This window comes from Antechinus flavipes, chromosome 6 (assembly GCF_016432865.1).
Source record: "Antechinus flavipes isolate AdamAnt ecotype Samford, QLD, Australia chromosome 6, AdamAnt_v2, whole genome shotgun sequence".
NCBI lineage: Eukaryota > Metazoa > Chordata > Mammalia > Dasyuromorphia > Dasyuridae > Antechinus > Antechinus flavipes.
In genome coordinates this window covers 156,270,838-156,298,566 of record NC_067403.1, presented here as the reverse complement: position 1 = coordinate 156,298,566, position 27,729 = coordinate 156,270,838, and the positions used below count along the sequence as shown (strand labels likewise).

The window sequence follows — 27,729 nt, the reverse complement described above, 5'->3', positions numbered from 1 at the left end:
TTGTCTTTTTTCTGCTTTTTTTTTCTTTTTTGCTGTTTTTGTTTTTCCTTTTTTCTGAGGTCATGATTGTTACCTCTGCCTTTTTTTTTTTTTTAAGCTGGAATGCAATAAAGTCTACCCCAGTGCTTTATTTTAATTCTGTGTATCTTTCTGTTTCAAGTGTGTTTCTTGTAAACAACATATTTTTATATTCTAGTTCCAAATTCATTTTGCTATCCTCTTCCATTTTATAGATGAGTTCATTCAATTCACCCTCACAGCTGAGGTATCACTAGCTGAGTATTTCCCTCCATCCCATTCTCTTATATTTTTATAGTATTAATATTTTTCTGTCTTAAAACCAGTTCAGAAGAGGATGAAATGCAAGCATTGCCTTTTCCCCTTTTATTTTCCACTTCATTCTAAAAACTACTCCTTATGTTCTTCTTTTATGTGAGATAATTTCTTCCATTTCCCCCTTCTCCCAATACATCCCTCTTTCTCAATTTTATATGTATGTTTTGGGATCTTCCCATTCTAACAGACTAGATTATATCCATATCTCTGATTAAATAGACTTCTTACTGCCAATTTTTATGAGTTACATGCATCTTCCCATTTGGCGACGTAAACAGTTTAATCTTATTAAGTTCATGATTTCTCATTCACACTTAGCTTTTTTATGCTTTTCTTGAGTCTTGTTTTTGAATGTTATGTTATCTATTTTGCTTTGGTCTTTTCATAAGGAATGCTTTGAAAGTCCTTATTTCATTAAAAATTCATTCTGCTCTTGTAGGATTATATTCAGTTTTGCTGGGTAAATTATTCTTGGTTTTAATTCTTGCTCTTTGGACTTCTGGAATAGAATAATTGAAGCCTTTCACTACCTTAGAATTGTAGCTGCTAAATCTTGAGGAATTCTACTGTGGCTCCACAATATTTGAATTGTTTGTTTGTTTTTGTCAATTTGAAATTTGGTTATAACATTTCAGGAAATTTTCATTTTGTTGTCTCTTTGAGGAGGTGATTGCAGGATTCTTTCAATTTGTCTTTTGCCCTCTGGTTCTACAGTGCCTGGAAAGTTAATTTCTTGAAATATAGTGACTAGGTTCTTTTTTTTTTTTAATCATGGATTTCAGTTAGTCCAGTAATTTTAAAGCTGTTTCTTTTCAATCTATTTCCAGATCATCATTGTTCCTATGAGATATTTTACATTTTCTTCTTTTTTTTCATTCATTTGATTTTGTTTTTATTCTTTCTTATGTCCCATAGAATTATTAAATTCCATTTGATCAATTCTAATATTTTTAAGAAATTATTTTCTTCAGTCAGGTTTTGTGCTGCCCACACTTCTAATTTTTCCTGTTCTGATTTTTTAAGGGATTTTTTCCTAGTGGAATTTTGTACCTCTTTTACCAAGCTGTTAATTTTATTTTCATAATTTTCTTGTGTTTTTTTCTCCCCTTAAAAACTCTCTAGCTCTTCTAGGAATTGTTGGTCTCATCCGAAATGCATTTTTAAAAAAATACTTTACTTGTAAATATTTCAAGTCATTGTCTTCTTTTAAGTTTGTATGTTGAGTTTTCTTACTACTATAGTTGCTCTGAACGATCAGGTTCTTTTTGTTGTTGTTTGTCCATAATTTAAGCCTATTTCTTGATTTCATTTTTTATGTTAGAATTAGGCTCTGCCTACCTTTGGATGAGGTGGGGTCAGGTAGGGGTTACTGTTCTGAACTTTAGGCTTTTATATCATGCTATTTTCATTGCTAATCTAGGGATTTATAAGTTATAGGTGTTTTCAAGGTGATGTGATCAGGAAGAGATGTGGTTGCTACCTTCCTGATTTTTATTTTGGGGATTACCCAGTTTGGGTCTTTGCTCCCTTGAAACCATAGTTTTTCTTTATCCTAGAACTGCTTTTTGGAATTGTGTATGGGCAATAAAGCTGTCAAATGGTGCCTTTTTTCATTCAGTAATAGCACAGTGCTCTCCTGTAAACTCTTTTTTGACCAAGTGTTCAATCCCCTTATCATCTCTGGGCATGAAGCTATCCTGGTACCACTGGTACCATTGCTTTTGCTACCACTGTGGCCCACAGCTGAAGTTGCTTTCCTTGTGCTATGCTCCCCTCTCTAATGTCCACAAGTTCTCTTTCTGTGGTTCCAACCTATCCTGAGCTAGAAAAATGATTCAGTCTTACTTTTTGTTGGTTATGACTCTTAGAATTTGATTTGACTTTCTTTTTAAAAGTTGTTTGGAGGAGAATGTTGGGAAGAGTTCAGAAAAATACTATCTTTATTATGTCATCTTGGTCCACTCCCCACATACTCCAAGGAGCTTCAAAGAGAGAGCTTGCTTTATGTCTAGATCTCTCCAAAAAGAGGGAATAGAAAGGTGCTAAATGTGCAATGTCATTTAGGTATACCATAGCTATTTATTTCCTCTGTATAAAAATGGCAAACATGAAAGACACAAGGACATATTAAAAATGTTTAAGGTACAGTAATAATTCCTCTTCTAGAAAGTTTCGGCTTCAGAACATGAAGAAACTTATGGATCTTCTGAGGAGCTAGTTTACATTTAACTTGGCCTTTTGGCAAGTCAGTTCATCTGATAGATTTATCTTTTCTGATATAGAAATTCCTCTTTCAGGCAGCCCATTTTGACTTCTGACCCAGAAGCATCAACCTCTCAAATTCATAATGCTGCTTCCAAAGCTGGAAATGGCTATCACCTATGTTTGGTAAAGAAACACAAAACAGAATGAATATGATAATCCACCCACACTGTGAGAGCCATTAACTAAGATGATGAGAAGGTCCTCTTTTACCCCACTTCTGAGAAATGAGCCTGGGGTGAAAAGTATTTGTGAATAATTTTTCTTTCTTAATTTTAGGTGTTTACAGTGATCCCTATTGACTCTGATAGTTCAAGTCATGGTGACCTTAAAGCTAGGATTGTAGGCAGATGGTGCAATATGTTGTTAACTTGGCCCATAAGCCCCTTCAGCTCTGAAGTCAGGAAGACTCATCCTGAATTCAAATCCCACCTCAAACACTTATTAGCAGTGTGACCCTAAGCAAAAAAGGATCATTGTTGATTGATCACAGTAGCTAAGTCTTTCATAGTTGATTACTGTGACAGCATTTATTGATTATGGAGAAAACAAGGAAGTTCCTGAAAACAAACATTCACTTCTGCCTCATTAATTACATCAAAGCCTTTGATTGGGTGGATCACAGTAATATATGGCAAGTTCTCAAAGAGATAAGAGTACCAGATCATCTTACTTGTCTCCTGAGAAACCTATATAAGGATCAAGAAGCAACAGTTAAAACCACATGTGGAACAACTGATTGGTTTAAGATTGGGAAAGGACTATGACAAAGTTGTCTGTTGTCATCTTACTTACCTGCAGAGTATATCATGAAAAATGTCTCTATAATAAAAGTAGAGTAAAAGTTTTTCCAGTAGCAATGGATAAAATGCTATGAAAGTTGGATGTTAAGGAAAGGAGAATGCCATAAAATTGAAGCTTTCCAGTTGTGATGCTGAAGAAGACTTTGAGAGACGCTTGGACAGAAAGGAGATTAAATCAGTCAATACTTAAAAAAATTTAATTGAGATTATTCATTGAAAACACAAATGCTGAAATTGATGCTGAAGCTGAAATTCTTTGGCCACATAATGGGAAGACAGGGCTTAATTATAACAGCCTGATATGAATGATTGAAGACATAAGAAAAAAGGGATAGCAGAGAATGAGATAGCTAGTGTAAAGAAAACAATGAATACAAACTTGAATAGACTTTTTAAAGATAGTGTAGAAGGGCCCGGTTTGCTATGGTACATGGGGTTGATGGGGGTGAACCCTGAAACTGTCCTCCTTGACTTTTGGGGTGAGTTCTGAAATTCTCCTCTGACAGAGACCCACCCTTCAGGGCAGTTAAGTGGTTTCATTAAGATTAGCCCAGGACCACTCCCTACTAGCTCAAACTTAAGTGGTCGCATTCAACTGGAAATCTAGGCCTGGCAGCAGTGACAACATTAAAGGAATCTCATTCAATGGAAGTCCTACCCCTGGACTAATTATAAAATGACCATTTTGAACTCCAAATCTTTGCAGAAGTCTGAAATAGGATCGTGTTTTGCCAAGGGTCCTGTCCTCTTGGGACAGCTGTCTACCAGGACTCTTGCCCGCTGTGAAGAGACCCTCTTCTCAGTAATAACCTTTTGTTATTTCTCTGCCAGGACCTCTTGCCACTCAGAAGTCTGTCTTCCTAGCTGGCTTTTCAGGGCCAACAATAAACTTCCCTTTTGCCAGTCAGACTTTTCAGATTCGTGAATTCTTCCTATTGGACTTGTGTCCACCAGAGGGATTCCCACAACTCTCTGCACTGCCACTAACCGCATCAGAGTCACAAAAAACTGAATAAAAATGACAATAATAACAACCAATTGTTATGATATTGTTGTTATTACCTACAGTATTCTCCTGGTTCTGCCACTCATATATATCATTCCAAATTTTTCTTAAATGATTTCGCTTCCTCATTTTTTATAACACCATAGTGTTCCATCACAATCATATACCACAACTTGTTCAGTCATTTCCCAAATGATGGACAGTTTCTCAATTTCCAATTCTTTATCACTACAAAAAGAACTTTTAAATACTTTTGTACATATAAGTCCTATTCGTTTTCCTTTGATCACTTAGGAATACAGGCTAGTAGTAGTATTGCTGTATCAAAGGCTGGCACAGTTTTATAACCCTTCTGGCATAGTTCTAACTTGTCCTACAAATATTGAACCAATTCATAGTTCTGCCTATTAATATACCTATTTTTCCCACATTGTCTTTGCCTTTTATCATTTCACTTTTTTGTCATATTAATCAATTTAATTGGTATGAGGTAGAACCTCAGAGTTATTATAGTTGGCATTTCTCTAATCAATAGTGATTTAGATATTGTTATTTTAAAAATAGATTTGTGGGAATTAGAAAGACAATGACCTGTTTAAGTTCAGTGGGATCACTTTAGGTTCAATCTGCAAACCCTGGTGTGATCCAAAGGCAGTTATAATATGCTGTTTATTATTTAATCAAGTCATTATTTGAAGTAATTAAATGTTTCTTTAGTACTCAGACAGAAATATATTACATGCTAGTTTTTATTATTGGAAACCACTAAATTTGATTCATGTAAAACTGAAAAAGGTAAACTTTTTTGAAGCAAATATCTGATTTTCTCAGAAGATAAACTAATTCCTTTTACAAAGAGATTTTACTTGGGATTCTTTAAACCAAATTCCCTTATTAGATATTAAATATGAGATAACTTATTAAATCATTTTATTCACAAATTTTCAAAAATCTATCTAAAGTATAAAACAAGGTATATTAGAATATGAACTTGCTAAAAAGTTACAATGGATTCTTTAAATTGCTGGCACAAATTCAAAACATCTACTCACTGAAGGAAATTCACTCCTTTTTTGGCTTTTATGTATACCGATTATGCAAAAGTTTTTTTTTTTCTTTTTCCCCCAAGTGGTCACCTTCCTCTATGGTGGCACCTACACAGTACCAAAATAAACACCAGAGGGAGAATTTAAGAGAAAACAAACATCCACCATAGACCTGAAACCTCTTTGTCGTTGTCGAGGCGATGCTATTTTAGTGCTCAGACACAGCTTATTTTGGAACTCCAGCCAGACGAGACTTAACTACAGTTCAAATGAGTATGTGTGCTTTCAAACCTGTCTTTTGTTTCAGTTAAGGAGAAAGTGAGAGAGAGAGACATACACACATACACACAAACACAGAAACAGAGAGACTGATGGAGAAATGGAAGGAGGGAAGAAAGAGAAAAAGACAGAGAGAGAGAAAGGGGGGGGGGATCTTATTCTCCAGATGAGGTTTGGTTTTTTCATTTCAATTGTATTTCTTGCACCAATGAAAATCATAGATCATAGAACAGAATGAAGATCATAGAATTGATAACCAGAAGGGTGCAAGTAGCCCACAATATGCCCTAATTTTAAATGCTGTGTAATAGGTATGGGTAATATGTTAGTGTCATTAATTTATTAATAAAAATACACACATAAATATAAATACATACATATAAAATATACATATAAATAAACATACCTATATAAAAACACACATAAATGTACATATATAATATAAAATATACATATATACACACAGATACATGTTATATACATATTATATGTATGTATGTATGTTTGAACATTTTCTGAAATCGAAGCATAAGTGTTAAAATACTTGGATGACTTTAGTGGTTCACTCTGTGAAAAAGTGATCAGATTGTGTGAAGTCTCTTAAATCATTTGCCCTCTTCATGCCTTGTCACTCTTCTTTCCACCACAGCAATAATACCTTGCCCACATGTTTTGGTTCCTTTTAGGGATGTGCTGAGAAGAGTGAGATCATGTCTGTAAAAGACAACTAATACTAGGGAGCTGAAAAAGGAGATGGGGGCACCGAAGGCAAACTTCCCTCACTCCAGAACTTTGCCTAGGCCTGGCTCAGCTCCTAGTATAAGTAGTGGAAGTCACTATAAATGGGTTATTGGAGTAGTCATTTCCTTTGGATTGTTGGAAATCTGGGAGAAGGAGGTGGTAAGAAGGGTGGGCAGGGAACCTGGCTAGAATGAATCTTAGTACAGGTGACCTGTGGCGCCTCAACCTACTCAAGTATGGCCTTTTATGCCGCAAATGTACAGGACACCATCTGTTCTTATTTTTAAGCTCCCACAAAAATGACAAACAAGATTCCTCTAGAGGGGACTTTAAATAACTCTCAGGACTGCAATGAGACAAAACAACTTGTTTTAACAGACACAAAACAATGATGACTCATTGTACAAAATAAATGTAGCTTTACAAAGATACCTGTTTAACATGCTGAAACTGTTTTAGCTTAGGAATATTGTGTTTCTGTGGAAGAAAAATCAGGAAATTCAGGGTCATGAGAGACTAGTAAATTTATGTTGAAGTATGTACATTTGACAATGATGATGATTAGTCAGTATAATACAATATACAATAAAAATAAAATATCTAATGTTAGAATAACAATAAGTAGGCTAGGAACAATCAGAAAAAGTAAAAAAAAAAATTAGGGACTTGCCCTTAAGAAGACCATCTTCTTGTCATCTGTCATACAGAACATTCTATCCTGGCTTCCATGATTTTACATGACTAGGAAACAACCTCTCCACTTCTGCTTCTTGGAATTCTTAGAACCTTGCTTTTCCTAAATCTCCTAATTGCTACTGAAATCCTCAGTGAGTACAATTTGTCTTTCTATCCATCTATATGTATCTCTATATTAGCATATATCCCTATATACATATATGTAGATATGTACATGTATATGTACATATATAATGAAATAATATATTTCATTCTATTTTACACATACATACATATATACGTGTGTGTGTGTGTATGTGTGTGTGTGTGTTTGTGAGAACCAGGAAGAAATGTTGAATAGGACAGGCTGTATATCTCTTGCTTCTTACCTAGGAGGTGACAAAACTCAGAAATGAGACTAAGAAGAAGTAAAGAAGAGAATCTTTCTTAGACTGCCTTTTTGGAAAGAGCACAAAAGTGCTGAAAACTGGAAAGATAACCTTAATATTCCAGAGGAAAATGCTCAATAATATGCAGCAGGGTCAGAAATTGTATGTGGTAAAAACTGTAATTGCTCACCCATCAGTGAGCTGAGGAAGTCCAGGGTTTTGACCCTTCTGGTAGAGACATCATGTCTTCTGAAGAGTTGACTCAATTTCAGAGCAACAATTTCCAGCACAAGTCCAGCCTGGCAGGAGTCCAGTGACAAAGTAACCTGCCTGATTTTGTGGTGATGTCTGGTGAGGAGCCAGCCCATTGGTTTAAGTGATCTTCTTGGCCCAGACTTGCAATATCCATGCCATGCCAGGAGATGCCAACTAGTAGGCAAGCAACCTCTCTCTCTCCAGGGCAGCAACAGATCACCGAAGTAACCAGGATTAGCTCAACCCAGAAGCGAAAAGCGGGCACAGGTGAATTACCTTTCCAACTGACAAACTGCCCTCTGTGGAACTAGCCTACTGACCAGTGATCTTCAATGAGTTCAAGGAGGACTTTAAGGAGAGAAAGTATACTGAGACCCCACCCCAAGGGAGACTTGACCACACGTGCTTCTTTCATGTGTATCTCTGTATCTCATGTATATGTACATATAACATTAGACAATGCCATATTTAATATACAATATAATTATATGTTATAGTCATGTCCACTGTTAAACCCAGAAAATAAATGACCAAAGAGTCACAGAAATTATGCCACAGAAACTATTAACTCTGAAAATACCAAAGAGCACACAGAGATAATATACCAATTGTTAAACTTTGAAAAGTAAAATAAACAAAAGTGCTAACAGTGGTTATAAGCAAAAAGCCTTTCTTCTGTTGGAGGAGGGAAACTAACACATGTGCCAGGGTATGTTCTAAGACCAAACAGACCCATATCAATAAGGTAAGCCTTGGTACATATAGTCATGGCCAGACAAAGAACTAAACAGTGAGTTATAGTCATAGCAATGAGGGGTAAGAGCATCAATGAGAAAAGTGTCATTCATAGCAGAGCTTCATATGATTTAGGTGCAGCAGAATTCATCCAGAGGATGAATGAAAAGGATTGTCATTATCTATGCTCACAGCCTAGCTTGCTTGCTGGTGCTTAGCTCTGGGAAACAGGTGTCTCCTAAGAGTAAAAAGAGAGGAGCAAAAAGGGAAGGATGATCTTGGTATGGAGATCTTAATGTTGTCACTTTCTCTATAACATTATGGTTTTCCCCTCAACTCTGACATATATTGGACTACTTTATTTAGTCATCATTTAAGTTTAAATTTTTTCTCCAAACATTCTTAATTAATTATAAAATTTATTGCATTGTAGTTAATAAATGATATAATTAACATTTCTGCCTTTCTAAGTTTATCTATGATATTTTTTATTCCCTAGCATATGGCTATTCATAGGATACTTAACTTATATGCAGAGTGCATTACCTGAAATGCCAGGCTGGATAAATCAAGAGTCAAGATTAAGGTTGTGAGGGAAAATATCAACAATCTCAGATATGCAGATGATACTACTCTGAAGGCAAAAAGGAAAGAAAAATTAAGACGGCTCTTGATGAGGATGAAAGAGAAATATGTAAAAGTGGCTTGAAGCTTAATATTAATACTAAGATTGTGGCAATTGATTCCATCACTTCCTGGCAAATTGAGAGAGAAGAATTGGGAACAGAATTAGATTTTATATTCTTGGGCTCAAAGATCACTGCAGTCAGTGATTATAGCCATCAAATTAAAAGACATTTGCTCCTTGGAAGGAAGGCCATAACAAATCTGGACAGCATACTGAAAAGCGGTAATATCACTTTATTAGCCAAGGTCTATATAGTCAAAACAGAATCAAAGCTTTTGAAATGTGATGCTGGAGAAGAATTTTGTGAGTCCCTTGGACAGCAAGGAAATCAAGTCAGTCAATACTTAAATTAACTCAGACTATTTAATAGAAGAATAAATACTGAAGCTGAAATTATTTGACTACATAATGATAAGACAGGGTTTATTGGAAAAGAACTTAATGCTGGGAAAGATTGAATGCAAATATGGATAAGGGGATGGCAGAGTATAAGATAGATGGATAGTATCATAGAAGCAATGAACAAAAGCTTGGATAGACTTCAGAAGATAGTGGAGGATAGAAGGACTTGATATGCTATAATCTATGGGGTCATGAAGAATTGAATATGACTGCTTGAACAACAATAGGAAGATATAGTTAACTCTAGTAATGTGACAAATGCTGCTGAAAAAAAGTTAATTAATTTCATTATTCATTATAGAGCTATCATATCTAACTTTTCATAATTCTGTTCATATTCTTAACTTCTTTGATCTTTTTGTTAGATTTTTCTACATCTGAAAGGTTATATTGAAGTCTTCATCTATGATATTTTTTCTCCTTGAAATGTTAACTCTTCCTTTAAGCATTTAAGTACTGGGGCACTCAGTACTTATATACTTAGTATATAAGCCTTGATCTTATTTAATGGTTTAGCATACTTTCAAATATCATGTAATTTTCCTGTTTGTCTCTTTTGACCTATTTTTCTCTTTTAATTTCTTCTATTTTTCATTTTTGCCATATCTGAGATAATGATTGCTATTCTTGTTTTTCACCCCTAAAGTTCATCTGAAACATATATTTTGTTTTACTCAATTCTGCTATACTTTTCCATTTTATGTATTTGTCCCATTATTGTTTGAATTTATAACTGTTATGTATTTTCTTCCATTATATTCTCTTAAACTTTTCTTTCTCTTTATCTCTTACTCTTCTTTAGTAAGAAGAAAAAGTGGCAAAGAAAAAGGAACATGACCATCATTGTTGATCTATAATCAATGTAGTTTGCTTCTCTTGTATTCTTTTTCCTCTCTTTTTCTAATCCAAACTGCCATCACTAGTTATTACACTTCTTCCTCTCCTTTAAATTACCACCTATAATCCACTCTCCAAATCTTAAAATTGTTTGCTTGTGACTATTCACTTCCCAATTCTGTTCTCCCTCTTGAACAACTCTCTCCTCTTTTCCTGTTTCTCTATTGACTTTACTATGTTTCTACACCAAACTCTGTGTACCAAACTCTGTGTATTCAACCTTCTTCTGTCCAGTTCAGAGATGAATGGAGCTCATGTGATTTCTTTTTTTTTTATTTAAATTTTATTTTATTTAATAATAACTTTGTATTGACAGAATCCATGCCAGGCTAATTTTTTACAACATTATCCCTTGCACTCGCTTATGTTTCGATTTTTTTCCCCTCCCTCCTTCCACCCCCCCCCCAAGATGGCAAGCAGTCCTATAAATGTTAAATATGTTGCAGTATATCCTAGATACAATACATATTTGCAGAACTGAACAGTTCTCCTGTTGCATAGGGAGAATTGGATTCAGAAGGTAAAAATAACTCGGGAAGAAAATCAAAAATGCAAATAGTTCACATTCGTTTCCCAGTGTTCCTTCTTTGGGTGTAGCTGTTTCTGTCCATCATTTATCCATTGAAACTCAGTTAGGTCTCTTTGTCATAGAAATCAACTTCCATCAGAATACATCCTCATACAGTATCGTTGTCGAAGTGTATAATGATCTCCTGGTTCTGCTCATCTCACTTAGCATCAGTCCATGTAGATCTCTCCAAGCCTCTCTGTATTCATCCTGCTGGTCATTCCTTACAGAGCGATAATATTCCATAACATTCATATACCACAATTTACCCAGCCATTCTCCAATTGATGGGCATCCAACTCATGTGATATCTTACCCAACTCCTTCTTTGTATGCTCTAGTTCTGGCATCCAATTATGAAAAATATTAACTTGCATCCTTTTTCTTCTCTAATATTTTCTTTTGGTCCTCTCTTTTCTTTCTTAAGACCAACAGAAAAGAACAAAACCATGATTATCCCCTTATTTAATTCCCTATTACTCTTTAAAATATGATTCTGAATAGACATATGTTATTTTTCTATTAAAATGTAAAAACTTCATCAACATTTAGTCCCCTTCTAGTTGCTCAAATATAATTACCTTTGTAGGTTTCTTTTAACTCATGTTGTATTTCAACCTTTTTCAAACTGTTCTAGTATTTTCTTTTTTTAAAAATAGTATTTCATCCCCCCATTAATGTAAAAACAACTTTTTAGCATTCATTTTTTAACAAGATTTTTAAATTCCAATTTTTTTCTCCCTCCTTTCACCTCCCCTCTTTCTCTCCCCCTAAAAGAATAGGCTAAAATGTAAAAATATTTCTGCATTAGTCTCAATTGTGAAAGAAGAAACTTTTTAAAACAAACAAAAACCTGAAAAAGAACAAATCAGTTGAGAAATGTATGCCTTGATCTATATTCAGAATCCATAAATTCTTTATCTGGATATGGATAGCATTTTCCTTTGTGAGTTCTTTGTACTTGGCTTGGATCATTGTGTTGCTAAGAAGAGCTGAGTCATTCATAGCTGATCACCACACAATGTTGCTGATACTGAATATAATATTTTCCTGGGTCTGCTCAATTTGTTTTGCATCCATTCATATGCATCCTTCCAGGGTTGTTTTTTTTTTAAAGAAATCTGCCTGTTCATCATTTTTTATTGCACAATAACATTCCATTACATTCATATATCATTGCTTTTTTAGTTCCCCAATTGATGGGCATTCCTTCAGTTTCTAATATTTTGCTACTATATAAAGGGCTGTGATAGATATTTTTGCACATATAGGTCCTTTTTCTTTCTTTTTTTTAAAAATAATCTCTTTGGGGTACAGATACAGATCTCATAGCAGTATTGCTGTGTCAAAGAGTATGCACAGTTTGCCCTTTGTGTATATTTCCAAATTATTTTCCAGAATGGTTGATTCAATCCACAACTCTAACAAGAATGCATTAGTACTCCAATTTTCTTCATGTACCTATAGATAACTTTGATTTTTTCATCTGAAAACCATCTGTTCATATCTTTTGACCATTTATCAGTTGGGGAATGGCTTGTATTCTTATAAATTTAAATCAATTCTCTACATATTTTAGAAATGATATTTTTATTAGAGGTGCTTGCTGTAAAGATTGTTTCTCAGTTTTCTACTTTCCTTCCAATTTTGGTAGCATTGGTTTTGTTTGTGCAAAAGCTTTTTAATTTAATATAATCAAAATTTCTATTTTATATTTCATTGTGCTCTCTATCTCTTGTTTGGTCATGAACTTGTGACTTGTATTTAGATGCTATACCACTTGGTGCATATATGTTTATGCAATAATATTACTTCATTGTTTATAGTTTCCTTCTGTATCGCTTCTAATTGAGTCTATCTTTGCTTTTACTTTGTGTGAAATCAGGATAGGTATCTCTGGGTTTGTTTGTTTGTTTGTTTGTTTGTTTGTTTTTTAGTTCAGCTGAAGCATGATAAATTCTACTCCAGCCCTTACTTTTACTCTCTGTTTCAAGGATGTTTCTTGTAAATAACGTATCATGGAATTCTGTTTTTTGATTCACTTTCATTTTATGGGAAAATTCATTGCATTCATATTCACATTTATCATTAATAACTATGTTTTTCTCTTCACTCTATTTATTCTTCTCTTTGAACTTTCTTTTCTTTCACTATTTCTCTCCTTTGTCCCTGATCTGCCATCCCTTCTGTCAGTCTTCCTATCTTTAACCTCCTCCTCTTCTACTTTTCTTGAAGGTAAAATAGATTTCTATATTCAACTGATTGTGTATATTATTCCCTCTTTCAGCCACACTAAAAGGAGTAAAGTTTAGTCAATGCTCATAATCCACCCTCACATCTTTCCCTCCACTACAGTAGTTTTTTTGGGCACCTCTTCATGTGAAATATTTATCCCATTTTACTTTTCCCTTCCTTCTTCACCTAGTATACTTCTCTTTTTCATCCTTTAATTACTTTTTTTTGTCATTCCCTCAAATTTACTTTATATTTTTACCCTCTATGTATATTCCTTCTAGCTGTACTATTACTTGTACAATTTTTAAAAATTACAAGTATCATCTATCCATGTAGGGATGTAAATACTGAAGTTCCACTGAATCCCCCATCATATATTTATAAAAGTATATAAGCTTATATGTTTAAATGTAGAGATAATATATATTTAGAAAAAATCTTTCTTTTCTCTTTTTATATTCCTCTTGGATTTTGATATTGTAGATCAAATTTTTTTTAAGTTCTGAACTTCTCTCAATGAAATCTTGAAATTCTTCTATTTCGTTGAATGACTATTTCCCCTCTTGAAGTATTATGTTTAGTTTCTCCCTTTGCCTTCCAGAATATATTCATGATCTCCAGTCCTTTAATGTTGCAGATGTTAAATCCTGTATAATCCTGATTGTGGCTCTCCAATATTTGAATTGTTCTTTTTTTTGTTCTGCAGTATTTTTTCTTTGACCACAGGATAGTTCTAAAATTTGGCTATTATGTTCCTTGGAGTTTTTATTTTAGAACCTCTTTCCTAAGGTGATCAATGAATCCTTTCAATGTCTATTTTGCCCTCTGGTTCTAGGATATCAGAACAGATTTTTAAATAATAGTTTTTTATTATTTTTCAAAACATGCAAAGATAGTTTTTGACATTAATCCTTGCAAAACCTTGTATTTCATTTTTTTCACTGTCCTTCCTCATGTCTCCTTTCCCCTAGAGAGTCGGTAACCCAATATAGGTTAAACATTGGAATTGACTTGAATCACCTCATTGAGAGCCAATTTCATTGCAAATGATTGTCACATAATCTTGTTGTTGCTGTGTACCATGTTTTTTTGGTTTTACTCACTTTACTTAGCATCAGTTTATGTTAGTCTCTCCTGGCTTTTCTAAAATCATCCTGCTGATTGTTTCTTATAGAACAATAATATTACATTTACATTCATATACCGTAACTCATTTAGCCATTCTCCAACAGATGGGCATTCACTCAGTTTCCAGTTCCTTGCCACTATAAAAAGGACTACTATAAACATTCATGCCCATGTGAGTCCTTTCCCCTTTTTTATGACCTCTTTGGGATATAGACCTAGTAGAGGCACTGCTGGATCAAAAAATATATATAGTTTGATAGCCCTTTGCTCATAATTCCAAATTCAGAGTAGTTTTCTTTGATAATTTACTGACAGATGCTGTCCAGGTCCTTTTGATTTTTACTTTCAAGTAGTCCAATGATTCTGACACTATCTTTCCTGGATCTATTTTTCTGGTTAGTTATTTTTTCAATGAGGTATTTTGTATTTTCTTCTATTTTTTCATTCTTTTGAATTTGTTTGATTGATTCTTGATATCTCATAGAGTCATTAATTTTCATATTTTTTTTAGCTATCCCCTAAATGATGGGCACCTTTTTAATTTCCATTTTTCATCACCTCAGAAAGAATTGTTACATATATTATTGTTCATGTAGGACCTTTTCCTTTCCTTTTCTTTTTAAAAAAAATCTCTTTGGTTACAGATCTAATAGTGGTATTGCTAGACAAAGGGTTTACCCAGTTTAGCAATTTTTAGGAATGTACAATTCCAAACTTCTTTCCAGATTGGCCATGCCAATTCACAGTTTCACCAATCTGTTTCATTCAATCTCTCTGTTTTCCTACAGGTTCTCCAAAAATTTAAATTTCCTTTCCCCTTCCCTTAATTTTTCCAATCTAATGGGTATAAACTTAAATTTATATATTTTAAATTATTAATGCTTTGTAATGTTATCTCATAAAGTTATAAATAGTTTGAATTTCATCTCTTTGACCATTTTCATTTATCAGTTAGAGAATAGTCCTTATTCTTGTAAATCTGAATAAATTTCTTACATATCCAAGTGAATTATTTTTGATAGTATGTAATATGAATATATGTATGTTTAACAGTGGGTTACGGAAAAACACACACCATCTCCAAAATGTAATATGAGTTGTGGTGTAGCGACATGATGTAAGGTTATGATAGGGAAGAACTACTCACCAATGTCATATAATATAGTTCTAACACTCCACACATGGATTATACCAGCATCAACTATAATCAGACCTAACTTTAACCTAATCCACAGAGATAAGCTACTCCAAAACCATTTACAAACAGACTCTCTCAAGATTCTAGAGCTATCCTTTGTTGAGGGGAAATATATGGCTCCAACTCTCCACTCTAATGCTTGAGTTTCTATTTGATGCATTTTCTGTCTATTCAAACCACAAGGGAACACACCCACACAACTAACAAATCGCAATAAGACTTTTAGATCTTAAATCCAACCATGTACTTAACAAAAAAAGCAAAATAAATGCAATTATATATTAATATATTAAAAATGCATAAATTAGAAAATACATTAAAATTTATAGATAAACCTACCAATTTACTTAATTCTATTGTAAAGAGTGAGGATATACTAAAAAGGAAACAGTCAGGGAAGTTAATGAGAGAGGAAACCTCATGATTTTAGGGTAATTTACAGCTCTAGACCACAGGCTTCTATTATTTTGGTCTATTTAGAAAACACATATAATATCACAGAACATTGTAGAAAACTATCTGCTTATGGTTTGACTGTTTGTCTGCATCACTTTTTAGTTTTGCAACTCATCTTCTTAACTCCAGATGATTGGTTGATCAATTAGAATGAATTTTACTAGACAAACAAATCTAGCCAAATCCAGGAAATCAAAGCAACTATAAAAGTCCTATTTTTTCTTGTCAAATGAGAAGTGGTAACAAACAGCAGCAGAACCTTAAGAAAATCATTTTTTTGTTGTTGCCACAATTGTTGTTGTTTAGCCTTGTCCAACTCTTCATAACCCGATTTGGGGTTTCCTGGGCAAAGATACTGTAAATGATTTGCCAGTTACTCTTCTAGTTCATTTTACAGATGAGGAAACTGAGGTAAATAGGTTAAGTGATTATCTAGGGTCAAGCAGCTAGCAATCTGAGGCCAGAGTTGAACTTAGAAATATGAATCTTCCTTATTCTATGTCCAGTGCTCTGTTTACTGTGCTATCTTCACTGCTGCAATGTCACGTAGGGGTCTCGATTCTAGGTGGATTGAAGGATGTGAGAGGTCAGTGAAACTCTTGATCAATAAAGGCAATTATTTCTTTATCAATCAGAAATCACTCTTTCAAAGCCCTTTGTTAACTGATTACTTCTAACTACCACAGCTCCTACTAGCTGTAGCTTTTCAGCTCATTTTCTATGTCTTTCATTATTCTCAAATTCCTATATCAGGTTCTTCTCACAACCTCCTATATTCAGATTCTATATATTCCAGTAGCTTAAATGAGTCTCTTGATCTTCAGTGATGTACTTTATATTCTCAAGTTTTCCCCACAAAATCTTAATCTTCATTCACTTATAAGATGTTTTTCTTCAGTATTGACCAAACTCATCTCTTTTCTTTTTATATTCAGATGGTCTATAATAATATTTCTTTGACAAAAAATTTCTCTTTCTCTCTCCATTGACTGACCTTCATTCAAATACTTTCTACCGTGCTTCTTTCTTCTGATCCCTGAAATTCTTCACATGTGTATACCTTCTTTTTTTAAAAAAATATTTTTATTGATATATTTTGTTTCTATAAAAACTAACATTTTCCTCTGCTTTTTCCTTTTTTGCTTCTCAAAGAGCCACCCTTTGTAACAATTTTTTTTTTTACAAAAAAGAGGGAGGGAAGTCAGTGAAAAATCAATACATCAAAATATATAAAATCTATTATAAACAATATTTTACTTTCGTGGACTCTGTACAAAAGAACAGGAGTGGATTTGGAAAAAGAGATATCCTATCTCTTCTCAGCAATTGCACTTAGTGTTTTGATTGATTTGTGGTTGTTATTTTTTCCCTTTACATTGTAATCATTATTTTCCTAGTTCTGCTTATTTTATATCTGTACATAGGAGTCTTTCTAGGCTTCTCTGTATTACTATGTTCCTTACTACTTACAAGGTCAGAAATATTCCATTACATTGATGTAAAATTGTTATTCATAACCATTTCCCAGTTGATAGGCACCTTCTTTGTTTCTAATTCTTTAACTGACAATGCTATTCTGCTCTCTTATTGTCTTTATATTTACTTATAAATATAATTCTCTTTTGAATACTGTATTTCCATCCAGATCCAGAATAGTTATAAATTTTGCCTCCACAAAGTGACTCATGTCAGGACCGCTAGTTGCCCTTGCTTATTGACAAAATTTGGGCCATTTCTCTATGAACATTTGAAACCTGGCATTTCATCATTGTCTTTTTTTTCTTTTTTGTCTTCTATCAACATCTGGATGACTCAGCTTTCAATTCTCTTCCTTCATTATAATTATTGTCTATGACATCTAGCTTAGAAGATATACATATGCAGTTCTCCTTTTCCTGTGCTTTTTAGTTTAAAGTTCTTTTGACCAGTCTTGCAGGGTATCTGGCAAACATGTTCTTACCAACTTTTGTCAAATGAATTGCATCACTGGCTAGGAATAATAGCCAGTCTTCCCTGTATTTTAAGTTGGTCCCAAAATCCACATTTTCTTAGCTATCTCTTAATTTTCCTAGTTAATTATCTTTTACCTCCCGCCCAATGTAATAGAGAAGAAAACAAAACTTGTTCCTCCATGGCCTTGAATTTCCTGGCCAAAGCTCCTTCTGGAAAGAAATGCTACAGTCTTTGCCTTCAAGGAGTTTGCATTCTCCTGGGAAATGGTTTTCTCATTACATTCTTTTTTTTAAAGGCTCACAGAAACCCTATAAAACAGGTGCTCCATTGTTATCTCCATTTTATAGATGAGGAAACTTGAGATTAACAGAGGTTAAAAGATTTACTTATGGTTCAAAGATAGTATGGAGTTTAATGATTTGCTTACAGCCATACAACTTGGGTCAGAAATAGTATTTAAATCTTTTTCCAGGTCCTTTCTAATGAATGCCATACTACTTTTCACATTGTTTTCCCCAATACATTAAAGACTCCTTGAGTTTCATCCCAGGGAGGAGTTTTTTAAAAAATTTTTTATTTTGTACTTCCAGTATCTAAAGCATAATAATAAATTATTGTTAATTACTGATTGGCAAGCCACTAATGCTTAGTTATTCTAAACAATCCAAAGAATGCAGTTAAAAATTCAAGAAACCTTCATTCATCAACATGAATATTTTCTCTTTTCTCTCAGATAGTATGAATTTCTGATCAAATGTAAGCTGGGCATTCATTTTCAATACTCCTTTTCTCAGAACCCTGCTGAGACTTTTCTCTGGTCAGTTATTCCATGTTGGAGCCTGCATCCCAATATGACCTCAGGTGATTACAAAGTATGGTTTGTGGTTGCCTTTCAGGAAATTGCTCAGGTTCCACTGTCCATAGCTTCTTCTGATATGCATTGACTCAGGAGACAACTAGAAACAAACTGCTAAATAAAGACATCTGGCTATAGCCTCTGTTCCTCTGTTCCTCTGTTTTTCACTCCTCTTTTTACTCCGAGTTTTATAAAAATCTATCTATTGGTTTACAAACACAACTAACTGTTAATAAAGGGGCATGGATAAGAAGTACCAATATTCTAACTAATGTGATTTGAATCTTGTTAGCATTTTTTTGATTTGGGCTTTTGGCTACTGCCTCTCATGAACTTTTTATTTGTATGACCTTGGGCAAGTATTCCATCCCTGAAGAATAGCTAGTGTGTTTTTTGGCAACCAAATCCTTCATGATCTTATGTGTATGCCATTTAACTAGAGATAGTTCTGAACATTTTTTAATTGGCATCTTCAGCACCACTTTGAAACATTTGAAAACATTTTGAAATATTTGAAAAAATTCTGAAAGCTTCTGTGATTCACAGTCATTTAGAGAAAAAGGATTAATTTGTTGATATATAATTAAAGATAGAGAAAGAAAAATTTTCTTTTTCCAAATGAAAATTTTAAGTTTAGCTCCTTTTCTGACTTGTTATACATAGACTTAAAATGTGAATGTTGAGGAGGAAAACTAGAAAGTTATTACTGAAATTGAAATAAGGGAGGAAAAAAAGCTGTTCACAACTTTGTTGTCTGGTTCTGTTAAAAAGAAAATTCTTCATTTGAGTGAACTTCATTAAGACAGGCAAACTCTGAAGAGAATTAAGTTTATTATAAGTATTTCAAGATAGCAATATGTTGATTGGCTACTAGTCAGAAATGGTTTCATGGTGGTACTAGCTTTTATGGATAATTTTTATAAGATAAAAACAATTAAGATAGTTCCACATCAACAAAAGAGGTTGTTCTCTTGAACCTCAGTTCCTTTCCAAGGAAGCGAGTATATGAAACTTTTCTGGTATAGATAAGTAACAGATAACTTGACTATGTGACAAATATTAGGGGACTAGATGATGCTTCCTCCCAACACTGATGGACACGTGAGTTTAAGAGCAATGGGTCACTAAGTAAATAGACCTTTCAATGATTCTCTCATTTGATGCCAAAACATATATATGGAAATGATAGAAAACAAAATAAAATATAAATGGTTCAGCATCATGTTCAGTTTTATATTGTACCTTAATCCCCAAGTACATCAAATTAATCTGTTTCTCCAGGAAAATCAATTTGAACTAGGAGACAAACTCAAAACAGGAAAAAAGTGTACCCTGGATCAGAAATCATAACCTCATGTTTCCATCAAGGTCATAAAGTTGATTAAACTTAGATACATAGAATGATAATCTCATTTATTTACCAAGGAGAAAAACTTTGTTAAATAGGCCCTATGTGTAAACTAAGGATCAAGCCACAGATTTTAGAGAGATGTACATTTCAGCAAAGTCACCAAGAAAACTTAGTAAACAGAAATGAAGCAAAAGACTAAAGTAATACAATAATGATTATTAATATCAAATAGCATCAATCTTCCTTTTAATCTGGTAACCCAATTGAAATGATCAGTTATCAGCACATTTCATCTTGAGTCTAGATGTCCCACATATTTATCTGATTTCCAGAAATATCTCTCCTAGACATTCTACAATAGACTTGTTCCTCTTCAGGCAGCTCTAGTGTGACCTCTTTCTAGCAAATTTGCTTCTTTAGTTGTAAGTTATCAACAGAATTCTAAGGGATTCTACTAAAATCTGCCAGTAAGAGGATTCAATACAATTTAGTATGCTCTCCTAAATTTTATTATTCCAATAACTAGGTCCGGTGGTTAAAACTAGCTCAAACTTTGTGGTTATAATTCTATCAGCAGCAAAGCTATAAGAAGATCGATTTAGGAACCTAAATTCACTGTAGAGAATTTCAGATATCATATACCACTGGCAATTTTTAATCTCTCTTCTTCAACTTACAAATGCAATTTATATGTAAAATGTATATATTTTATATGTAATATGTATGTGTTTATATGTAAATCTTGAATCTGATTTTTAGAATTTAGAATGTGTGCACAAGGCCATGCATATTTAAGGTATATATATATATATAATCATTTATGGTTGACACATATAATCATCTGATCTTGTTGCTTTCTCAAAATTTTGCACTTTTGCTAATTTCCTCTTTAGGAATAGGAAATACTTTAAGGATCTAATACCATACATGAATAGCTACCAGTACAAATGATAAGTAGATACTATTTATCCCTAAATTCAACATTATATAAATTAATTTGTTTTAAGATTTTTAATAGCAAACAACAAAAGACCTGGAATGGCATGAGGAAATATAATAACCCAAATTATATACAGAGAATAGTTTCTATGAAATGAGTTTCTTTGGTAAAGCATGTTCTAGTTATTAACCATGTTCCATATAAACATAAACTACCACTCTGGAAAGCCCTTTAAACAATGGGGATAGCTTTAAGGTAACTCCTGAGTAGTTTTCATGAATGTCATGCTCCACATACAGGTTCTAATCCCAGATTAAATAACAACCCGAAGTAAAGTCAGATTTCCCATTAAGGTAATACAAGATAGCTTATAAATTACTCTTCAATAAAATTACTGATTGTACTTCTTCTATTCCTTAAAACAAAAACAGAAGCAGTTTCTGATTTAAATCTCACAAATTAAGAGATTTCTGTCTTTTAATTCACAAGTTCCTTCATCTCTGATTTCTTATATTGATATTTTGAAAGAATGACATAATTCAGAAATTTAATCTCATATATGTGAGAAATATAAGGACAATTTGACTCTTGCTTAGGCTATGGAATGATAATAAATTCAGATCGAAAACAGTAAGGTCATTCTTACTTGAGTAATTCAAATATCTTACTATTAATTTAATAACTAATAGATTCCATATTGTAATGACAAAATTCCACTCTTCTTTGATAATAGAACTTTGCTATGAGAGAAAGAAACAGGAGCATGGTTATAACAGCATCAGTACTGTACTCCAGGCCTGATCCTAAAGGCAGAGAATGATTAAACACAAGTACAAACAGCATAAAGCATGCTTAGCTCTGGTAAGAGTCATGGTTAAGTTTATGGTAAGGTCCCACTTCATTTATAGGGTGTCAAATCCAGTCTCAAGATTTAACCAGGTGGAAAACATTTCTGCTCAAAAGGAAGTAATACAATGGGACAATTGAGTCAAGAAGATCCTATCTTAGATCATGTCAAGGTTATCCTCTCAACTTTTCCAGACATAGATTATCTAGACATAGATAGATCGATAGATAGTTCCCAGAATGTATTCCCCTGGAAAGCATATATTGAAGCCTTGAATAGTAGACTTATGTCCTCATGACAATGCAGACAATCATACTTGAAATAAAAACTGAGAATAATATCAGATTACAGTCCCACAAGATTTTTACTTCAAATAGCAAGTTCCACTAACCACAGTTTAGGACTAAGTTTTTTTTTTTTTTCATGGAGTTGCAACAATAAAAATTTGCTAAATCTTTTAAAATTTACTCAATAACCTTTTCTTCCTTTTCTTTGTCTTTTTCTCTTAGAGTCTAAACTCATCCTGGTATAAATATCTATTATTAGAAATCAAGAATATAATTATGTTCTGGAATAGTTTACTCAAAACTCCAGAAAAACAACACTGGCCAATTGCTGTAAGTCTCCAAACTAAAAGTTATCTATTTCATATCCACCCTTTGAAGCAACAATAAATCTTTAAGACTGGAATTTGTTAAGACTAAGTTGTTTCAAGATATAACTTTAATATAAACTATTCTAGGTATAACTTCATAACCTCTTCAAATGATAAGCAAATAAATCTTAAATGAAACTCACTCTACATTGTAAGTAGGCTTAAAAATTCCACTACCATTTTGTGCAAGGAGTGTTTGTATTCCATTTATTCAGTAGGAATTCTACAACATAGCAAGCTCTTGCAAAGTTCATGACCAGACAACAAGATAAGATAAGGTTGATAAGAGTTTATTATCAGATAGTTCCAAAAAATTTTGTAAGTTTACAAATAAGGAGATTTTACAAGATCTTTTCTTTGTACGTTTTCCTGCACATTGCTCAATTATTAACTTTCCCTTTTAAAACACACTTACGTAAATACTTGATAAAGTTTAACAGCATGGCAATAATCTAAATAATTAACAATATATAATTCTTACACATAATAGTTAAATATTTTAAAAGGAAACTTCCTCTTAACTACAGGCACATCTGGAAACTTCCATTTTCTTAAATTATAATACTTTAGAATATTACAACATGTGGTCAGCAGAACTGCTACAATAATAGCAGTTTTCAAACTTTTTTTTCCCATTTTCTTTTAATAATTCAACTCATAATTTAACAACATTCAAATCATAAAAGAAGTTGCTTTTCTAACAGCATATCTGATATAAAATTTGCTAAATTTTACAATATAATAAACTCTATTGTATTATATTTACAATATAATAAACTTTAAAGCAAAACCTATTATCACTCAGGGGTCCTCAATTCAGTTGCCTTACATAAAACATATTTCCCAATTGCTTTACATAGAAAAATCATTCATCTTATCACTATTGGCATTGAATACTGGTCACATCAACAATAGTTTATGTCAAGTATATAACAATTTTATATAACCAAAGAAAGAATAACAGTTAACATACATATAGTACTTGCCTTATGCCAGGTGCTGTGATAAGCACTTTGTTATTTCATTTCCCCCCTTTAAACAGAGGTCAAATCACACAGCTAATAAATATCTCAGACTGGATTTTAATTCAGGTTTCTGTGATCCAGCAGTTTCATGCTTTAATGCTAAATAGCAAACACGTTTCTTCATTGAATTCTGCTTTACTGCAATTATCCTAATGGGGAGGACATTTAGACCTCATTTTGATTTATTTTAGCACAGACTTCAACCAAATCATGTTTGGATTTATAATCACTAAATTTAACATTTAAATCAATTTATCTATGGGCCATTTACTATAAGTACTTCCAAAAAAATGGAGAGCAGATTATTATCAATAAATCCATTTTTTTATAAAAAATACAAGGTAGTAGCATTCTCAGCTTTCTTTCTTCCATTTCCTCAAGCTGGATCAATTCATAGTCTGAGCTTCATTTATCTCTCCTAAGGCTTTCCAGGTAAGAAAAAGCAGCCGCTTCCCATTCCCATCTCTAAGCAAAGAAGTCCAGGAATTTCAAGTTGCATTATCACAAAGAATAACTACATTAAGTGTTCCATATCCTCAAGTGAATAAACTCAAAATCCTCATCTCTCTTTCCAAATCTTCAAAACTCTTACTCAGACTATGCAATTTTCCTTATCTTTCTATTAATTTACTCTTTCCTCTAACTCCTTAATTATTTTTTGCTTTCTTATATTTATTTATTTATTTATTTATTTATTTATTTATGCTGAGGCAATTGGGGTTAAATGACTTGTCCAGGGTCATACAGCTTGGAGGTGTTTGATGTTTGGTTAGAGGTTTGAACTCAGATCCCCCTGCCTTCAGGTGCTCTATCCATTACATCACCTAGCTGCCCCCTTTTGCTTTCTTTTAAATTTAGCTAATACTGTCATCCCTTTCTCCCCACTCACCTCCCCCCAAAACACTGCACTCATTTTGTTTCTTTCATATTCTGATTGAACACTTCCCTCAATTAATTACACCTAGACTTTCCATTACTCCACTAAATTCTTCTTATTCTTATTTACCTTCTTTCCTTTTCTATTATCCATAAAGTGGTAGGCTGGCCCTATTATCCACAAAGGAGTTGGCCTACCAATCTCTTAATTTCCAAATTTAACAGTCTTTTCTCAATTCTCATTCTTCTTGACCTCTTTGAAGCTTTTGACACTCTTTTAAAAACCCTCTTCTCCTTTATATTGTATTCTTTCTAAGTTTTTCAAGACAGTTATCTCTCCTGGTTTCCCTCCAACTTGTCTGACTCCTTTCCAGTTTTGTCTACTGGATCTTCATCCCTAATATGCATACTGACCATGGGTATCAAAAGGGTTCTCTCCTGTGCCCTATTCACTTCTAATTCTTCAATAATTCATGTAGCACTTTTATTAGCCCCCATGGATTCAATCATTATTTCTATGCTGATGAGTCTCAAAATTTATCCAGTCCCTGTTGACCTTCAGTTTTATTTCTCTAACTTATTAGATATCTTAAACTAAATGTTCTGTAGTTAGCTTAAATAACACATCCAAAATGAAACTCATTATTTTGCCTTCCTATTCTGTTTACCTATTACTGATTAAGGTGCTACCATCATCATAGTGCATCAGACTCACAATCTAAGGGTCATTTTTGACTCTTCATAATGTTGCATTCCACTACCACCACTCCATATCCAATTTGTTTTTTTTTTTTTACTTTTTTAATATAAATTTTTTTTACTTTTATAAATTTTATTTTTATAAAATCTTCCATGTGGTTGCTCATCCTTCATTTTTGAAAAGGCCCAATAACATCACAGAGTGATATCTTGACTTGAATTTAAAGAATTGGGTTTAAGTGAAGTACAGCTGCACAAAGTAATTAATCTCACTCCCTTTTCAGAGTTATGGAAGTCCAACAGCAGGACAAAAGTCAGGATAATTGGTGATGTCCTGAGATTCAGTGGATGACATTGGTATCTTCAGGGTCTGACTAAGTATTAAGCCCTCCACAGCACCTGTTTCAGTAACCTTCTGGCTTTTGGAACAAATTGTTCTCATTAACCCATTACACGGGGGGAAGTTTTCACATGTTTGGGTTAGACATCTCCTTAATTCACTGATGAGTTGGAGGCATGTTGGTTACCCTCAACATGGTTTAGCTTGTCTGTAGAAGAGTTTTTTACTGGATATGGCTGCTACACATGCTAAAATTTCTTGGAGCCACAAGTGAGTTAGGTGACAACTCTTCTCAGACATCTTGGTGCAGACCACTCCCATGGCATATCTGGGATTGTTGCAGATATGCAGCAATAACATGCTAGTTGGTGTCCTTGCCACAAATCCCTCCCAATTTAAGTCCATTTTTCATCCAGTTGTCAAAGTGGTCTTCTGAAAGTGACTTGTGTCACATGCCTTAGTCATTAAATTACAGTAGCTCTCTATCACTTCCCAGATCAAAGTGGAGGGTGCAGAATGTGGAGTACCTATGAGGTTCTGGGAAATGCTGACAAAGTCTAGAGTCAGAAGCACAACCAGGAGGGAAATGAAATATGGCTAGCCTGGGCCTACCCCCAAAATGGAGGTCTTCAAAAGAATTCACCATTAGAAGGAGAATGAGAGGAGCCTGGCAGAAGGACACTGGAGGGCGAGAATGTTGAGATTGAGAAGGGGGGCCCCCAAAGTCCCAGACCAGTGTCACGAGTTGTCTCAAAGGAATTTGCAGGCTTGAACCCATGTCCTATTCAAGGGGCAAAATTATTGAAAAGTAATGTGATGCCATTACCAAGTGGACTGAATTGTAAGGGAATTCAGTAAAGAAACTGAAGCAAGGAGATACACTTATACAGCTTTCAATCATAGATATGTTAATTCTACAGCCCAAGAGTAAAGCTAGGGAGTAATCTCTAGAGCAGTGGTCCTCAAAGTATAGTCCAAAGAATTGTTGGGGTCTCTGAAACCCTTTCAGAGGGTCTACAAATTCAAAATCATTTTTTATTTCTAATATAGTAAATAGCTATAAATATAACCCATGTGAACAAAAACTCTTTGAACAGATCCTCGATAGTTTTTTTTTAACAACATGAAGATACTGAGAACAAAAGTTTGAGAACCACTGCTCTAGATAAATTGAGGGCCATCTCCGAAATTTGATTATCACAGACCAGATCATCAGTCAGCAACAAACTGAGAAGTAGTCTGTTTATAATCAGGCAGACTGGAAGTAGGAGTTTCCTGAGGCTATCTGGCTAAGTAGTGGTCAGAATCAGATAGATTGGGAGTTTGCTGAGGCAGATTCCAAAGCCAAAAGACCCATGACCACTGACCCATTAGAACAGAAGCCACTCAAAGTCAAGGGACCACAAAATCACATTACATCAAGAAGGCTCCAGACACTAAGGGAAGTTCCAAGATAATTGAGCAGGTGAGCCATGGTAGCAAAGTCCATATAGTTGGAGGATAATGAAAAATGGCTGACCTCAAAAGTATTGGGCCAAAAAAGAAAAATCCTTTCTTGTGCAGTGAATGATTGTTTCTAAGTAATTATTATTGTCACAATATCAATAAGATTTGTGATTTGCTCATTCACTCCTATATATGTAATCCTGTTTATAAGTTATTTAGTTAAATGATTGCATAATTTTTCATGTTAACCTAAATGATGCTCCATGAACAGTATATATGATGATTTCTTTATAAGTTTGTCCCTCGGTTGGACAGAGAAATGAATCTTCTATAGATAATAGAATCTTTTGTCCATTTTTGCTTCCTTGTTTAATTATTTGACTATCACTACAAAATAATTCTTCATATTTTGAAGTTATTTCTGAATTCCATTCATTTTTATTTTTTGTGAGGCCCATCAGCATTGACAGTTAGAGCTAAATGTTTTTGAGGAGAGGGGCTATTGTTTTTGTGTTTCATGTCTTATTGTTCCTTGAGAACAGAAAGGCTTCTTTATGCAACTATTTATAGATTTTCAAAGGTCCCTTAGGCAGTCAGTGCCACTGATTGAATTATAGCACTAACTTAAATATCCACTTCAGG

At 33.7% G+C, this 27,729-nt stretch overlaps 1 protein-coding gene across 1 annotated transcript in view; it reads left to right on the top strand.

Annotated features, from left to right (window-relative positions):
• Positions 1–27,729, top strand: part of DSPP (dentin sialophosphoprotein) — a 56,455-nt gene that overhangs the window by 12,096 nt on the left and 16,630 nt on the right. The window contains exons 2-4 of the mRNA XM_051966715.1: positions 2,634–2,724; positions 2,878–2,940; positions 4,108–4,203. Coding sequence (XP_051822675.1) covers positions 2,634–2,724; positions 2,878–2,940; positions 4,108–4,203 — 250 coding nt within the window. The remainder of the gene's footprint in view (positions 1–2,633; positions 2,725–2,877; positions 2,941–4,107; positions 4,204–27,729) is intronic.